We start from the raw sequence: 19598 nt of genomic DNA, 5'->3' as shown, positions 1-19598 counted from the left end.
GCATAGTCTAACATTACTTTTTGTGAATGCGTGTAGACCTTTGTACGGGGATTTGCTACTTTGTTTGGGCTCAATCATTCCTTTCTTTTCCTTACGCTAACATAAACGCGTCATTTCTCGGCAGCAGTAACGATACAGGATAGGAATGGTCGGTGTTGCTCACAAGACAGTTGATGACGAGCAAGCCAGTCTTTTAGGATTAAGAAAATCTGGCACTAAAAGAGCTGTCGTGAAGAAGATCGAGAAAACCAGTTGTAAATTTCCTAATCAAAAAGCCAGAATTCCTTGGAAGTCATTCTGCAGCTGCTGCAGAGGTTGCAAACAGAATGGAATGGCAGACACACCTTATAAGCATCAGACGCGGAATCTCACTTTTAAGTATTTCATACGCTCCACTATTAATACCAACCACCACACTAGCATTATCTCCTCCTATTCCCTGCAATTTCGTTAAATGTAAATTAACTAATTTCAACGAATCTTTCATAGCTGGCACGACATACCCAGCACCAAGTTTTTCAAGTTTTACTAGTGTAACAAGTGTCGATACAATACTGTGTGATGTTTTACTACGATAAATTATAACTACCGCTAGAAGTTTAGGGACACTAATATCAGTTGATTCGTCAGTTAAAATGCTGCACATAGCATCGTCAACGTAAGCTCTCGGACCTAGGGCCCAAGAACATTCTCAGTAACAGTACTACGCTTTGTACGACGTAACCTATTTTGGCTTGCAGTAACACTATCTTTGAACCTGTTTTTACACATATCTCCTACGTGATCACACGACATTATAACACAATGCGCGGACACAAAACGGGCAAGTGACCCTTAAGACTCGTTAAGTTCCATGGAATCCTCCACTGGTTTTAAAATAATTTTTGCCTGTCCCTGTGAGGAAAAGGAAGAAACAGCAGATTTGTGTTGTTTTTGTTTCTCTGTGATTTTCTATGTCCGATAAATGAGCTGTTACAGTAAAGTCGCACTCTTGAGAGAATGCCTTTGTTATCCCCTACAGCTTGTGGTAAACACTGCAAAAATTTCGGATTTTTTTTAACCACTCTTCCCTGTACTGTTCTGTGCATTGGGGTTTGACTGTATCTACACTACTGACCATTAAAATTGCTACACCATGAAGATGACGTGCTACAGACGCGAAATTTAACCGACAGGAAGATGATGCTGCGATATGCAAATGATTAATTTTTCAGAGCATTCACACAAGGTTGGCGCCGGTGGCGACACCTAAAACGTGCTGACATGAGGAAAGTTTCCAACCCATTTCTCATACACAAACAGCAGTTGACCGGCGTTGCCTGGTGAAACGTTGTTGTGATGCCTCGTGTAAGGAGGAGAAATGCGTACCATCACGTTTCCGTATTTGATAAAGGTCGGATTGTAGCCTATCGCGATTGCGGTTTATCGTATCGTGACATTGCTGCTCGCGTTGGTCGAGATCTAATGGCTGTTAGCAGAATATGGAATCGGTGGGTCCAAGAGGGTAATACGGAACGCCGTGCTGGATCCCAACGACCTCGTATCACTAACAGTCGAGATGACAGGCATCTTATCCGCTTGGCTGTAACGGGTCGTGCAGCCACGTCTCGATCCCTGAGTCAAGAGAGAGGGACCTTTGCAAGACTACGTTTACAGCAGCAGACCAAGGCTGCGGTTACCCTTGACGCTGCATCACAGACAGGAGCGCCTGCGATGGTGTACTCAACGACGAACCTGGGTGCACGGATGGCAAAATGTCATTTTTTCGGATGAATCCAGGTTCTGTTTACAGCATCATCATGGTCGCATCCGTGTTTGGCGACATCGCGGTGAACGCGCATTGGAAGCGTGTATTCGTCATCGCCATACTGGCGTATCACCCGGCGTGATTGTATGGGGTGCCATTGGTTACACGTCTCGGTCACCTCTTGTTCGTATTTAGGGCACTTTGAACAGTGGACGTTACATTTCAGATGTGTTACGACCCGTGGCTCTACCCTTCATTCGATATCTGCGAAACCCTGCATTTCAGCAGGATAATGCTCGACCGCATGTTGCAGGTCCTGTACGGGCCTTTCTGGATGCAGAAAATGTTCGACTGCTGCCCTGGCCAGTACATTCTCCAGATCTCTCACCAATTGAAAACGTCTGGTCAGTGGTGGCCGGGCAACTGGCTCGTCAGAATACGCCAGTCACAACTCTTTAATGAACTGTGGTATCGTGTTGAAGCTGCATGGGCAGCTGTACCTGTACACACCATCCAAGTTTTGTTTGACTCAATGCCCAGGCGTATCAAGGCCGTTATTACGGCTAGAGGTGGTTGTTCTGGGTATTGATTTCTCAGGATCTATGCACCCAAATTGCGTGCAAATGTAATCACATGTCAGTTCTAGTATAATATACACTCCTGGAAATTGAAATAAGAACACCGTGAATTCATTGTCCCAGGAAGGGGAAACTTTATTGACACATTCCTGGGGTCAGATACATCACATGATCACACTGACAGAACCACAGGCACATAGACACAGGCAACAGAGCATGCACAATGTCGGCACTAGTACAGTGTATATCCACCTTTCGCAGCAATGCAGGCTGCTATTCTCCCATGGAGACGATCGTAGAGATGCTGGATGTAGTCCTGTGGAACGGCTTGCCATGCCATTTCCACCTGGCGCTTCAGTTGGACCAGCGTTCGTGCTGGACGTGCAGACCGCGTGAGACGACGCTTCATCCAGTCCCAAACATGCTCAATGGGGGACAGATCCGGAGATCTTGCTGGCCAGGGTAGTTGACTTACACCTTCTAGAGCACGTTGGGTGGCACGGGATACATGCGGACGTGCATTGTCCTGTTGGAACAGCAAGTTCCCTTGCCGGTCTAGGAATGGTAGAACGATGGGTTCGATGACGGTTTGGATGTACCGTGCACTATTCAGTGTCCCCTCGACGATCACCAGTGGTGTACGGCCAGTGTAGGAGATCGCTCCCCACACCATGATGCCGGGTGTTGGCCCTGTGTGCCTCGGTCGTATGCAGTCCTGATTGTGGCGCTCACCTGCACGGCGCCAAACACGCATACGACCATCATTGGCACCAAGGCAGAAGCGACTCTCATCGCTGAAGACGACACGTCTCCATTCGTCCCTCCATTCACGCCTGTCGCGACACCACTGGAGGCGGGCTGCACGATGTTGGGGCGTGAGCGGAAGACGGCCTAACGGTGTGCGGGACCGTAGCCCAGCTTCATGGAGACGGTTGCGAATGGTCCTCGCCGATACCCCAGGAGCAACAGTGTCCCTAATTTGCTGGGAAGTGGCGGTGCGGTCCCCTACGGCACTGCGCAGGATCCTACGGTCTTGGCGTGCATCCGTGCGTCGCTGCGGTCCGGTCCCAGGTCGACGGGCACGTGCACCTTCCGCCGACCACTGGCGACAACATCGATGTACTGTGGAGACCTCACGCCCCACGTGTTGAGCAATTCGGCGGTACGTCCACCCGGCCTCCCGCATGCCCACTATACGCCCTCGCTCAAAGTCCGTCAACTGCACATACGGTTCACGTCCACGCTGTCGCGGCATGCTACCAGTGTTAAAGACTGCGATGGAGCTCCGTATGCCACGGCAAACTGGCTGACACTGACGGCGGCGGTGCACAAATGCTGCGCAGCTAGCGCCATTCGACGGCCAACACCGCGGTTCCTGGTGTGTCCGCTGTGCCGTGCGTGTGATCATTGCTTGTACAGCCCTCTCGCAGTGTCCGGAGCAAGTATGGTGGGTCTGACACACCGGTGTCAATGTGTTCTTTTTTCCATTTCCAGGAGTGTATTTGTCCAATGAATACCCGTTTATCATCTACATTTCTTCTTGGTGTAGCAATTTTAATGGCCAGTAGTATATTTCAACGGAAGTGTAATTAATCATTATGACTAGAAGTACAGGCACGGCTACTACTAACACGAATTTAATAGTGACTGATATCAATAATAACAAGCAGCATTCCTGAATTTGCGTTTGGTTCAACTGCTCGGTCCTCGACAATGGAAGTACAATTATTAACTGGAAATATTATATCATACATTATTGAAGTTAGTTAAATCACCATGTCATTGTTTAAAACTATTGAAATACTTTAACATTTTGTTCAGGAATTTGAATATTACTTTTATACCTTTAAATAATGCAAAATAAGGAATAATAGTTCTGTACTTAGGTTCTACTTGCACTCGTTATTTACCCCATCGAGTACAGTAGCAATTATGCTTGTGTTTCTTACCAGTTTTTAGATTATAACCAGTTGCAGGAAAGTATTTTTTCTATAACCTTTAAGTACAAGTTGTAGATAGTGACATACAACACACAACTTCAGAAATGAACAAAATTTTTCGAAGAATATTTAAAAAAGCTAGAATTCAACCAGATAATATTTTAAAAAGGCTAAATTCCCCACTAGGATCCAGATCTTACTTTTTCCAGCCAGGTGGCCTTCAAATGGTTCAAGTGGCTCTGAGCACTATTGGACTTAACATCTATGGTCATCAGTCCTCTAGAACTTAGAACTACTTAAACCTAACTAACCTAAGGACATCACACAACACCCAGTCATCACGAGGCAGGTGCCCTTCCAAAAAAGCTATATCTAGTTGGAAACCTTGTAATTTTGCAGCAGTGCAGTGAACTACAAATAAAAAATGACAATTTATAAACAAATCCATAGTGACCTGAATACCGACATGCAGAACAAAAACGCTACGAACATATGCAGCAACCTAATAATAGTATCAAGAAAGGCCTATACGCTTTCGTTTGCCTTGTATGAGAGTTAGTCGACAAGCCGCATATAATGACGCTTACGAGTCACGACTATCAGGTTTTGTTCTTTGACGTTTAAACAATTTTACCGGCACTCCGTACCGCTTCTGGAGCGCCGCACTGTCGCTAGTTGGTTCACCGAAGTTCTGAAGAGAAACCTCTTACAAAATCCCCTGTACAGTGTTTCGAGCTCACGAGTTGGGCGGCTTCAGTGGAGAGGAGCGATTGACAAGCAACCGGTCGCGCGAATGTTTAAAAGATGTGCATTCGGAAGGTCATAACTGCGTCCTGTCGCTTATATGATCCAAATTTTCACGTAGGATCGTTTGCTGGAGGCTGATGTTTTGCAAGTGTGCTTTTTTCCCCTTAAAATATGAGGTCAAATTGGTAATGTTTCCTTATCGGAACTAGGACACAAAATTTTGTTCTTAGAATATTCTGTATCTTGCGTGTACATTGATGATTTCCCTCTTACGTGAATCGAGCCATGTTAGTATCGGAAAGCAGAATGTCTTACTTGACAAATTGTACCATAGGAAAATGTTAAACTGAAAACGGATTAGGTTTCACGAGATTCTGAAGAATTATGCTGCCACAAAAATCCTTGGTCATTTGCCAAATAGTATTAAAAGGTTGACAGATATCCAACCAACATTTAAAAGCAAATTAAAAGATGAATTCTTAGATATGAAGCGGTAACTGTAAAAAAAATAAAAAGTAATAATAAAAAATTAATTAATTTGTATAAAGAAAACTTATGTTAAAGTGATAGTTCCACATCATTACAAAATGTCGTATTGATGATCTATGGAACAAGGATTAATGTACGTTTGTACATTAACATCCAAATACTTTAAACAACTGTTCAGAAACTATTTTGTTAGCTGATGACACAAGATACCAACAAAAGACCCAGTCTCAACAATAGCAACCTACAGCTCAAGTGATAACCAAACAGAACTGCAACTGATATGTTAATCTCGTGCAGATTCCTATTATCCAGATTTAGACAAACAGAAATGAGCTGCTGGTGCCAGAAACGATATTAATGGCCTTACATTGAATGTAAGAAGCTTGTTTCGATATATTTTGCATTCAGAAGTCTCAAAAATGGCTCTGAGCACTATGGGACTCAACTGCTGTGGTCATTAGTCCCCTAGAACTTAGAACTACTTAAACCTAACTAACCTAAGGACATTACACACATCCATGCCCGAGGCAGGATTCGAACCTGCGACCGTAGCAGTCGCACGGTTCCGGACTGCGCGCCTAGAACCGCGAGACCACCGCGGCCGGCTGAAGTCTCTCTTACTGAATGACCCGAAAGCTATCTTGTTTTGCAAATTTCTATTCCCTATTTCCCTGTGTAATAACTCGTATGTTAAGGGATATTGTACCTAATGAAACAGATTATTTATTTACCAAACGCGGGCAACAAGAAAATTGTCTTAAGTACATTACTGCATGTCTTATAGATGCCTCTTGAGACATCACATACTCATATACCAGTTCATTTGCCCTTTAATGTATTTATACATCGAAGAGCCAAAGAAGCTGGTACAGATGCCTAAAATCGTGTAGGGCTGCAGCGAACACGCAGAAGTGCTGCAGCACGACTTGGCATGGACTCAACTAATGTCTGAAGTAGTGCTGTAGGGACCTGTCACCATGAATCCTGTAGGGTTGTCGATAAGCGCGTAAGAATACGAGGCGGTGAGGATCTCTTCTGAACAGCACGTTGCAAAGCATCCAAGATATGTTGAATAATTTTCCTGTCTGGGGAGTTTGGTGGCCAGCGGAAATGTTTAAACTCAGAAGAGCGTTCCTGGAGCCACTCTGTAGTAGCCTTTCTGGTCGTGTGGGGTGTCGCATTGTCCTGCTGGAACTGCCCAAGTCCGTCGGAATGCAAAATAGACATGAATGGGTACAGGTGATCAGACAGGATGCAAACGTACGTGTCATCTGTCAGAGTCGTATGTAGACGTATCAGGGGTCCCATATCACTCCAACTGCACACGCCCCACATCATTACAGAGCCTCCACCAGCTTAAACAGTCCCCTGCTGACACGCATAGTCCGTGGATTCATGAGGTTGTTTTCATACCCGTGTACGGACACGTCCATCCGCTTGATACAGTTTGTAACGAAACTCGTCCGACCAGGCAACACGTTTCCAGTCGTCAACAGACCAATGTCGGTGTTGACGGGCCTAGGCGAAACGTAACGCTTTGTGTCGTGCAGTCGTCAAGGGTACATGAGTGGGCCTTCGGTTCCGAAAGCCCACATCGATGATGTTTCGTAGAATGGTTCGCACGCTGACACTTCTTTATGGCCCAGCAGTGAAATCTGCAGCAATTTGCGGAAGGGTTGCACTTCCGTCACGTTGAACGATTCTCTTCAGTCGTCGTTGGTCTCGTTCTTGCAGCATCTTTTCCCGGCCGCAGCGATGTCGAAGATTTGATGTTTTACCGGATTCCCGATATTCACGGTATACTCGTGAAAAGGTCGTACGGGAAAATCCGCACTTCATCGATACCTCGGAGATGGTGTGTCCCATCGTTCGTGCTCCGACTGTATAGCCACGTTCAAACTCACTTAAATCTTGATAAACTGCCACTGTAGCAGCAGTAACCGATCTAACAACTGCACCAGGCGCTGGTCTTATGTAGGAGTTGCCGATCGCAGAGCCGTATTCTGCGTTTACATATATCTGTATTTGAATACTCATGCCTGTACCAGTTTCTTTGGCGTTTCAGTGTAGGTTGTAATAGGTACGTACAAGGCACGAAAATAATTTCCGTGTAAACCTTACCGGCCGGCCGTGGTGGCCAAGCGGTTAAAGGCGCTACAGTCTGGAACCGCGCGGCCGCTACGGTCGCAGGTTCGAATCCTGCCTCGGGCATGGATGTGTGTGATGTCCTTAGGTTAGTTAGGTTTAAGTAGTTCTAAGTTCTAGGGGACTGATGACCTTAGAAGTTAAGTCCCATAGTGCTCAGAGCCATTTGAACCATCTTTTTTTTTGTGTAAACCTTACCGCTTTGGTCTAGGACAGAGAGAGCTTTTGTACTTTCTTGTGTTGGTAAATATAAAACAATGAACTGGGAAACAATGCAAATTCTGTAAATGCCATGTGACTAGGGCCTCCCGTCGGGTAGACCGTTCGCCGGGTGCAAGTATTTCGACTTGACGCCACTTCGGCGACTTGCGCGTCGAAATTCAATAGTGGATGAGTGCGAATGGTATCATTTGTATTGGTTTGTAACTTAGTTTTTACAGTGGGGAGCGTATGTCGTGCCATAAAAATCGACAGTAAGTGTTAAAAATGACAGCTCATTTGTCTGTCTTTGGTTTCCTAAAGACGCCGGGATGTACGAAACGGTACATTACAGGACAGTTTATTTATTATTATCTTGTAACATACAGATACTTTTATTGAAGAATGTCGTTTTCTTTTAAGAACAAAGAGAGCTAGTAAACAGCAGAAGACGTGACCACATGCAGAAAGACTTCGTACATCTACTCAACAATGTGAAATTTTGTCCACCACACTTCTAGACAAATCAGTGAATGTGGAACGTAGCAAACCCATATGGAATGAAGTACCTACCTTATTTAACGTATAAAATATGCCACCACAACTATAGCAGGCTCAATTTTAAAAGTAACAATAGAAAAAATGGTCAGTATCGAGCAAGGAAGTGACTAGAATGACGGAAAAACAGCGCGCTAAACTCGCTTAACTGCTTTTAACCAAGAGACTCTTTCGCCTATGGTACATCCTGGTTGTTCTGCCTTCAATAATTCATTCGACAAATATTGACACGATTTTTTTAGTTTCCATTTTCTGCCTAATAAGAAGTTTCAAGAACATAAAGCACGACTTAGTGCTACAACAGATAACTTGCCAGATTCAGGGCTCGTGCCACTTTTTGAAGCAATTATTGTCAAATAGGAACGTAGCAGAAACAGTAAATGTGCAGAAATATCAAAATGCAGCGATTAATTTTTTAATTATCACCAAAACCATTAGCTCTCCGTCGTCACTGTTTCTTTAGTGCACTCCTGGTACGTTGTAAACACAGCACTGGAAGAAAGAGGGTAGTTGCACAATGGGGACTCCCTCCAAGCGTCCCCTCTCCCCTTCCCTAAACCACACGTGATGACGTTCAGCTACCGCTTCGGCTGTTCTCGGTTCCTGGCCACGATTCGCAACGGTTTTACTGTTGCGAGGAAGGAACATAATTATGGGGCCGCTGTTTCGCGCGCGTCAGAAACCTCGAGTGGTACATTTGTTCCAACAGATTTCCCTGCTTACTACCGTTCCGCAAGAAGATAGTTTTACTAGCTGATTTGTTGAATATTGCTCTTACTTCAGCATTGTAAGTAGGGTTGGTAAGTCGCATTTCTTTGCATTTTTCTTCGCTTACGTGACAGTATGTTAACCATTGTGATTTTTTTTTTTTTTTCGTACTTGACAGGGAGGTCAGTTTCCAGCTATGTAAGAATAATATTTATTAATAGTGTATGGAATGTTGAAGTAAACTTACTTTGAAATATTGATGGGCAGCAAAAGGAAATGCATGACGCTTTTAGAAGTAAAATCGCGAAGCCATCGTTCATAATAAATTCTGCATGTCAAACTGAAAAATGTGTCAATGCCGATTTCATGAACTGCTGTACACAACAGGACTCCTTGACCTGATGATATCTTCATGGAATTAAGGCTAGGGTTATTGCTTCAAATAGTTCTCTCCATTTTCTCCAGGATTTCTGCTGTCTCGTGGTAAATTCTAAAGAACATGCTTATGTAGAAGTGACTTAGCTTTCGAAATGGAGCCCGACGATCAGGTTTCACAGAATTTCATATCATTGAACAATGGTGTCACTATATGGAAGGCTGCTAGGTCATTCAGACTTCTCTTTTCGAAATTGAAAGACTTCTCGACCTTTCAGGCAGATTTCTACTGGATTATTTTCCCTTTAAAAGCTGCTGATACTTTTATATGTAATGCACGTCTAGCAGCAAGTTGAGCAACAATTTTTGATGAAATTCGTGTCCATATTTTGGATACCGTATTCAGCGTTCGAAAAAATAGCTCGCACATTCTTATTCTCCTAATTGTGTTTTACATAGCGTTGTTTGCAAGCAGCTCGTTCGTCGTCTCACCTATTTCCTGTTTGCAAAAGTGTGGAATAATACACAACTTTTTGCAAATGAATCTTACCAACATACCACTGCACCGATAAGTACTTCGATCTGTACAGGCTAACAGGCCTATAGGATCTGCTATCGCTGCAGACGTAGCTCATTGTCGCTTTACTTTCGAAACAGGAATAGTTTAACAAAGGATTAGGTTTTTACAATGTGTGTGTCACGTTGTATAGCACACACACACACACACACACACACACACACACATATATATATATATATATATATATATATATATATATATATATATATATATATATATTTCAAATCAACCGAGTAACAAGCTTGGAGATCTTTGCAGGAAATGGGTAATCCAACGATACGTGACTTGAGAGATGGGAGCTACTAAACCTGAATCTCTGGAGATTATGGTTTTTGCTCTCACTTGCACGAGGTTTTGATTGCTTTATGTGATTGATTCCTTATTTATTACACAGTCTGCAAGCTTAAAAAGAAACTTAACTTAGTCTTCTCGTGTACTAGTGACTTCTGAGACTACTGTCGCCACCCTTCGCTTCTCTGTGTATAACTCCACAGATGTTTCACATATGTAACTGAGTGTAAACATTGTTTCAATAATTAGTACTCGGCGCTCGTTCGTGGAATTGATTGCTGTTGAAGGTATAACATGTTTTGATTTATAAAAATTTTGTTAATGAATTTATAAAGTTTATTGATTCTCAAGAGTTAACGAAAATATTATTTTCACTATTGTTGTGAACGTTGGAGTGGTTCGAGTAACGCGTTTGCACGATGTGTAAAACTGCAACTAGACGCTTAAAAAATGAAATGTGAAGAAAGCGATTTTGCAAATCTTTGTGGGAATGCTAAGTTTTCAACATTTCCACAGTTTCTGCTTTTCCTTGCTGTTAATTTTCTACAAGCAGGTGTGAAATTTTCGCATTTTTAAAGGTTTTATTTTTATTGGCAAACTTGTTATTACAACAAGAAAATCTACGGTGCACTGCGTAAATTGCCGACAAAAGTATAATCACAATGCTATTAGGACGAATGTTGGAAAAAATAAACGTTATTTCCAACATATTTTCTTCGCTTCTGAAGTCACGCATGAATCGGAAATCAATCGGCGAATTGCGAGTAGCTGGGTCAGGGACTGCCAACCGTTGTGATCTGATAAAATTTCAAGGTTGAAGGGCCACATCGTCGTTGTTGAAAAACCGTTTTAAGTTTTGGCTGTATATTCTTTCACATACAGACACTAAAGTTTGGGCTAAATGAAGCTTTTACTATATGAAATAAATATCTGCGTACAAGTTACGCATGCAGAAAAGTACAAGGGGGGGGGGGGGGGGAGAGTCCAGTTCTCTCCTTGGCAGAACCTCATGGACGTAGTTTAGTGTACCTCTTCCCGTCTGAACTGCTGCAGCCCTTGTGACAGTGTTGGTTGAAGTTGAAATACAGTCTGAAAGCGCAAAAATAGGAGTTGCGAGAATAGGACAGGCGTCGCGCCACTGCCGTGGGGAACTTGTCACATATCGACACAGTAACGAAAGTAAAGCATTTGCAAGACAGCTGGGACTTAGAATCCTCGTGTTATGGCCGAATAGTAGAAAATACGTCGGCAACGTCATTTTCTTAGTACTTTGGCAAGTGCTACACTGTAGTTGTAATTATTCGATGTATCATTCGCTGGTATGTCGTTTAGTGTACTAGTTAAACTGAGTGAGAAGCAAATGAAGATGCGGAAAGACGTGCCGATACTGGGTGAAGCAGTAGAATAGTGACAGAGAGCGAAGTACCTTCTCTTACGTTTATGAACAACGCTGGTACTCAGGGCAAGATAAACAGACCATTGAGCGGTTGGTATCAACTCGTTTTCCTGAAAGTGTAGCTAGCTCCCCCACAAGTTGCTACAGGTATTGGGAGTTTTGTTCATTCATGAATATTCAACTGCAGCCTGTAACTTGCGGAAATTTGTCACAATGAAACCCAAGACGCGCACTCGCGGATCCTTTTTCCACGGTGTAGCAAGTGCTGTACCTTCCACTGAGTTGAGCCAGCGTAATTTTCCTCTGCAAGAACGGTCATGTGGTTGAACAAAATACTTCTGGCACGGTTTGGAAAGCTAGCGTGACATATTGTCTTTACGAACATATACGTTTGCATTGAGATGCTTTAGGTTTTGTATCTAATGCATTGGTCCTCAAATGTTTTTGCCCAAGAACAGTACTGACACTATGGGACGGCATCCCAGCCCACGTATGTACAGATTGTATTATTAATTGGTAACTTACGTGAATATTAGTGTTTTATGATCCCCCGATAGGCTACCTATAGTAAGGGCGCGATAAATTGAGCTACAGTGAAATACCGGTGCTAGACAAAATTAATATCTAGAGTCTTTGAAAATAATTTAATTATCTTTTCACAGTATTCATTCGGCAGTAAAACCTTTTAGATAGGGGCCAGAGTTAATGCGTCCATGCTGACCTTTTGTTTTCGGTAAAACCATGAGTACACCTTTTTCTGACTTTTTGTTATATCAGCTTCATACAGATGTACAAATGCATTTTGATTTTTGCCATCTCTCTGCAGAAATGTCACTTCATGGTCACCTCCATCCTCCTCCTTTCTCATCTCTTAACCAATATATTGCGAAGTAGGTTCTTATCAGGAAATTTTACTAAAACCTAACCAACTTGAACAGGTGGCCTAATGTTTCCCTGCCCCCGTTTAGACCTTTAATATCTTTATTGTCTGAATAATCTAAAGATTCACACATTTTATTTCCCACAGTTCCACCCAAGTTAGAATCTTTGGAAAACGATTTCTCTTGTTGCTTTTAGTTTTTTCACTGTCTTGAATGATCTTCAAACACTTTTTAACTAGGTTACCTGTACAGTGATATTCATTTCCGTTTTTCTATTTTTTTCGGCTACTTATTATTCCGTCAGCTTTAGGGAAACCTCTAAAAATATCAGGCCAGTTAAATTCTTGCATGGTCTATATTCTTCAGTTGGTGTATTAGATGGGCCTACCTGTGACACACTTTGATCTTCATCATTGTCTGTGGTGTCTACAACAGGGGTTGCACAGTTCACATTACTATAACACAAACTTTCTTTGCAAAAATTATGAATTTTTGCAACTTCATATGTTAAACTAGTATATGACTGTGGCCATAAGACTCAGAATAACACCTATTGTTTGTGATTATAAAAAATAGAGAGAATATCATGTAATAAAATTTTACTTTACATAATCCAAAAAAAAAAATTTTTTTTAATTACACACCAAAGATGAAATACGAGAGTCTCACTGAAAATAATCAGAAATTTTTTTAATAACTTTTAATCCTTATTATTTAGACAAACCAAGTACATCATCTTATTCTATAAACTTTCTGACACTTTTTGACATAGTTTTCAGTTCTTTGCACACATTTTTGCTATCACTCTGCAAGTTTGAAAATACTCTTATGACAGAACTTCTTTCCAACCTCCAGAAGACACAGATTAACTGTTTGTCAACCACCCTCCATTGTCTCGTAGCATTGTCCTCGCACCTGTTCCGTAAGAGAACCGAGAAGATGTTAGTTGGAGGGTGCCAAGTCAGAAAAGTAGGGAGGACATGGAAGAGTTTCCCACCAAAATATCCTAATATGAGCAGTGGGAGGACATGGGTTATTCTGTCACAAGATGACCTTCCCAGGCCATTTATGGCAAAATGCGCGATGGAGCTTCAAAAGTATCAGGATATAGCGGACAGCATTTTATGGTTTGTCCAGATTCGACAAAGTTGACCAGAATCATTTCCTTGTAGTGTTCTGTGTGGAAGTAGTGCGAGGGCCACCATCACCAGTCTTTTCCTGGATACTCGTATCTGCACCTTTGAAATATTTCACCCATCTCGTAACACTGCTAGTGCCGATGCTAACTTCTCCATAGGTAGGATGAAGTCGGAGGTGAATTTCAGTAGCACATTTTCCCCCCTTTGACAAAGAATTCAATGAAACAAAACATTGATGTCAGCCATTTTGGAAGTACTGCATGTGGTCACATGATAGATGCTAATGACATCACAATATGGCAACATATGGTGTTAAGTCTGTATTACTGTCTTGCAGTTGTTTTTGTTACTTTGTTGGAATTGGAATTTTAATGGTGGGTTGCTCACAGCTTTCAATATGGCCCTCATATAAACACTTCCAAAGTTCACTGGCCAAAAGTGATAACAAAGACAACTGGAAATATGTTAAACACAAAGCTAGCAACATGATACACAAATCCAAATGTTACACTGTGCTCCATTTTACACAGCTCCTCACCTTCCCCTGCTGACCGATAAGCCAACACCATTTGGAACACTTTGTGTTGATTGTCCTGTTTCAGACTGCAGCCATCCTGAGCAATTCCAGAGCTGTCACACTGTAATTGCCTAATTTTTGTTTGTTACTGTGTAGGAAAACTACACTATAAAGAAGTTCTTGGATTCACCTGTTGGTTGCTAGATTCTCATTATTACAAAGTACTGCTGAGAACCTCGGGTCACATGAATCCTTGATTCCAACCACATGTAGCCTGTGGCCGCAGTTTAATGACCACTGACAAAATGTATGGAACGAACATTGCACACCCATCAATGGCTTGGATTTCACTCTTTGTTATCCACTAGATGGCGTGTCACAACTGTTTTAAACTGTACTGTGTTGGCAAAAAAGGTTCAAATATGTATTGACAAATTCATATCACGAAAGCAGTAGGTGTCAGTATGTACTGCGTCATTAGTCCAGATCATATTTTCTTATGCCTAACATTTCCAATGTTGGTAGCATTATATCCATAATGTCCCCTTTGTGCTGTAATTTGTGATTAGCATCGAGTGGAAAGCTTATATCTGAACTTCATAGATAGATCATTCTGGAAATTATAGCTGCTTATCAGATTTTGTTGCCAACAATGAATTAGCATGTGATCCTCTGTAGTGTGGAAAAGTTATCTGCTGTTGCAATTCTCTAAGCTGTTGTTGGCTCAAATGGCTCTGAGCACAATGGGACTTAACTTCTGAGGTCATCAGTCCCCTAGAACTTAGAACTACTTAAACCTAACCAACCTAAGGACATCACACACATCCATGCCTGAGGCAGGATTTAAACCTGTGACCGTAGCGGTCGCGCAGCTCCAGACTGTAGCGCCTAGAACTGCTCGGCCACTCCGGCTGGCAGCTGTTGTTGGCCCTCTGGTAGACCTATGACATGATGACATGTGGAAGACCAACTCAATTTCAGAGTTAGGATGCCCCATGCATTCTCTGGCTGATAACATTTAACTGTGAGCTACAATGAGTTATTCCATTTGCTGAGATGACAAGTCTCTTTGTCTGTGTGGCAGGTCTGATATCGCTGACTGAATCTTCATCAGTGTGTGCTCTAAACAGTGGTTACTTTTTCCATTAACAAAAAGCAACACAGTCTCTTCAGTCAAGTGACTTTTACATTTGAGGGTAACAAGACCTATATGCTCAATAATTATCTTTTCATTGGGGATAAATAAAAGGGGTGGTAAGACCATGTGCACCTCCTTTCTGCCATTTGAACATAATGAAGTGTAGATCCATCAGTTTCTGATACTTGTTGTGTACTGATTACAATTTGACATATTTTAATAGTGTATGTTTTACATAATTAAAAGAAATTTATTAGCAGGCCTGTCCTCAGTTTTAAATAACATTGAGACAAATATTTATATTTTTTAGAAGAGGGCAACATGATTTTCTTCACCCTACATTGTGCATATTTCTAACGAAGCTTTTCTGAAGTTTTAATGTTTGACAAGGAGTTACCCCAAAACACAATTCGATACCTTATTACTGATTCAAAGAAGCCATGATATACTGCTTTTCTTATGTCTTCACTGGTAGCATTGTACAGTATCCTCGTGTCATACTGGTAGCATCATTGTACAACATCCTCATTGCAAATTGTGGGCTATTTAATTTATTTGCAAGGTACTGTGTATAATAGAGACAGAGGTTAGTGGTCGTACATTATGTGAAACTCTTGAGTGTAAATGTCTTTGGGGTCCAATGGGATAAATTAAAATGCTGCAAATACATAGATAAACAAATGAAGCAGTTCATATAAGCATGTTTTGCTCTTAGAAGTATCTCTCATTGCGTTGCCCAAAGATAACTGTGATTGCATATTTTCACTTGCTGTTATCTTATGAAATTGTCTTCTGGTGTGGAGCACTTAAATAAAGTATTTATTCAGCAAAAATGAGCAATAAGAATATTGTGTGAAATAGATGACTGCTCGTTTTGCAGAGATCATTTAAATGACTTAATAATTCTTCCAATGCCCATTGATAATCACTATTCCATTAGCGTAAAAGTTTTAAGTACACTCCATGTAGGAAGTAATACAGAAAGGACAGGTTACAGAAAAATTTTCCCACCAAGCGATTTTTTTTCCTCGTACAGTTTCATCATGTCAGTTTTCACCACTAATTGTGATATGCACTGTACTCAAATGTTGCACTAGAACACACTCTGTCTGCTGCCCAAATTGGCCACTACTGATTGTGATACATCTTGTATAGAAATTTCACAATTGTGGCACCTTTGGTGCCCATCATAGCTTGGTGTCCCAAGTGGCAGCTTGTGTCGCTTGGGCCTTAAACTGGCCCCGGATACGAAGCAAACAATGTAACACACAAATGCTGTAAGTTTTTTTCCTTTAGCATTAAGTGGTCTACAGTTATAATAATTGTAAAGCTACATTGAATTTCTGTTGCTCATTCGGCCAACAAATGAAAGTCTGAGAAGAACATTGTTTTACATGATTGCTCCTCTATTACGTACAGTATGTGGTTCGCTTCTGGACAAAAGTTATTTTGCAAAATGGTAACTCCTTACTTCCTGCTATGAGCTCAAATGTGTATGTTGAGAATTTGGAAACACTGTGTAGAAAGATTCAGGGAAATGGTGAACTGTATGTATTATTGTTTGCTGTTATAAAACAGTGTGACAGACTACGATCATCAGTTGATTAAGTTATGGATTCTGAAAGGGAGTGAGTGATAGATATTTATCAGTGTGCTGTATCATTGTAAAATAACAGTGTCTGTGAGGTATAATCGAAAGGCCATGACAACATTCTGGGAAGCAAGCTAGACATTGTAAACATGTTAGTAGATCAAGAAATGTAATACGTCCATAAGTAAAATGTAAATACTAATAGTAACATATAATTAAAGAAAGAACTCCATTTACATATGCAAGCACATTTATAAATGACTTCATCAGTAATACACACTCTAAATAATAATTTAATTCTAGAGATACTGATATTTCTGTATCAGTCTATTTATTCTCTGTTTCAGTCCAGAAAGGCAGTGATAATGTTATTAAATGTCCTTGGATCCTGTCTCATAGAGAAACACTATGATATGCTAAATCCACAAAGAAACAGTCCCCTTTTGAATAAAATTCCCATTTTCAATAATTTCCTCAATTTCCACTCAAAACAACTCCATCTACTTCACATTTAGTGCACTACCCGCGAATATGCACTAGCCCTAAGATTTTATTGTTGCATCTAACTTTTATATTTCATACACTATCGTGTGCACTTATGCCAAAGTTCAGAGAGCACAATTCCACTGAACCCTATGTAGTTCCACATTACTGAATTTCTTTTTGATTCCGTTGGACCCTATATAATTCAAAATTAATTAATTCCATGATGAGGTAACTTATCTCTTAATCAAAATAAATAATAAATAGTAATTTATTTTAAGAAATCTGTATAACAATCTTGCCCATCCTAAACATTGTATAGCTGTTTGATTAGTAAATTTCTGGACGTGTATTTTACTTTGAAGCTTAAACATTATTGAAGCTTGTAATGACGTGGTTTTATTGTCATATGAGATTACTTTTGTACATTATTTTGGAGGATGATCCAATAATTGGCCATAATTGTGTTTTGCAGGTTCACATACGCAGAAGGATTGAAAACTAAATATGACTATCACTTATACTGGAGAAGTTGCCACGTGCACTGGACTTGGTTGTTTCTGGCGGTTACTCTTCAGGTTTGTCATTTGTCAGCTAAATTGCATTCATGAAAAAAAGCTTTATATGCTGCTAGACTGAATATAAATGCTGGAGAATGTTGTTTAGCATATTGGACTTGAAAGAAGCACTTGATCACATAGTGTTATTTTCATGTTACCGAAAAATATTTACCGTGCTAGTTGATTTTTCTACTAAGAGCCTGTACAAAAGTCTTGGATACTTCATAGTCTTAGACATTTGCACAGAGATAGTTATTTGTGAGAGACAAATTGCACTCATTTCCAAACACTAAACTGTCCTATTCTATATATGAATTGCTTTTAGCTTGAGATGATTTCAAGCAGCTAGAATGATGACTAAACATTAAGAATGCCCTTCACAGATGTAATGTTCCACTAGATCCAAAGTGAGGATATCCTCCAGCAGTAGAACATGTCAGAACATAAGTAAACATTAAATATTTACAAAGAGAGAGAAAAAAAATACCACTAATGTACCTTCCACAGACCCCAAGTGAAGTGGTCCTCATGGATATGGAATAAGTAAAAAATCCTTTAAAATATTTTCATTTATAAGATGACAAACTTGTCACAAAATATATAAATGTTCAATGCACTAAGGTGTGTACGACAAATCTTGGGCTACTGTAGTGATCCATCATCAAGTAGAGAAATTATTTTACAGCTCTTACTTACACTGATAGCATTATTGTCCTGAATTTATACAGAAGTTGGATTGTACATAATACTTCCATTATTTGATATTATTAGTAATATGCACACATCCATTGGTTCTACTAAGAAATTAATCTGCAGAGTAGGAGGAATCGGCCATCAGTAAATCCTGTAGGCTCCTCTTAAACTGAACGTAATTAGTATGTAGTTAACCTTTTATGGACGCTGGCAGGTTATTGAGAATGTGAGCTCTTGAATAATGGACAAGTTTCTGGACTAAAGTAAGTGACTTCCACAAAGATTTAAAACTGTTGTTGTTTCTAGTACTGATGTCATGAACTGAACAGTTGGTTTGAAAAAGAGATATATTTTAATAATGAATTTCATCAATGAATGAATAGTTTGAGAAACCGTAGTTAATAGTCATAGTTTTCTACACAGTCCTCTGTGAGACGTTCTTGAGTTTGCACCACATATCATTGTTTTTGCACATTTTTGGCCTCTGAAAACTTTAGTTTTTGGAGTAACTCTCCAAGCCAAGCTAACCCCATATGACTTTTTGGAATGAAAGTAGCCTAAGTGTAGTAACCTAGCTTTTCTATTTTAATACCACGTATGTCTGACAGTATTTGTATTGCAAATAGAGATTTGTTTAAGTGCTTTAACACAGTCAGCTGCTTCTTTATTAGTATCCATGAGAAATTTCATTAACTGATCTTTCTAAGGCTATACTTTATTTGGTATTTGTTGCAGTGTTTGTATCATCTGGAAATAAAACAAACTTGGTATCTGACATGAAGTTGGGTTAAATCAGGCCCTATATCTTTTTGATACTTGAAGATAAATTAGTCAGTCAGGTGGG

At 40.7% G+C, this 19598-nt stretch overlaps 1 protein-coding gene across 4 annotated transcripts in view; it reads left to right on the top strand.

The window, feature by feature from the left end:
- LOC126259893 (uncharacterized) overlaps window positions 1-19598 on the top strand; it is a 526255-nt gene that overhangs the window by 390585 nt on the left and 116072 nt on the right. For all 4 annotated transcript variants that reach the window (XM_049956973.1, XM_049956970.1, XM_049956971.1 and 1 more), the window contains one exon: window positions 17977-18079. In XM_049956973.1, the coding sequence (XP_049812930.1) occupies window positions 18009-18079 (71 nt within the window). In that variant the 5' untranslated portion in view covers window positions 17977-18008. The remainder of the gene's footprint in view (window positions 1-17976; window positions 18080-19598) is intronic.

The sequence above is a fragment of the Schistocerca nitens genome, chromosome 5 (genome assembly GCF_023898315.1).
Source record: "Schistocerca nitens isolate TAMUIC-IGC-003100 chromosome 5, iqSchNite1.1, whole genome shotgun sequence".
Lineage (NCBI taxonomy): Eukaryota > Metazoa > Arthropoda > Insecta > Orthoptera > Acrididae > Schistocerca > Schistocerca nitens.
Note: the sequence above shows the minus strand (reverse complement) of the source record. Positions and strands in the feature narration are given on the sequence as shown.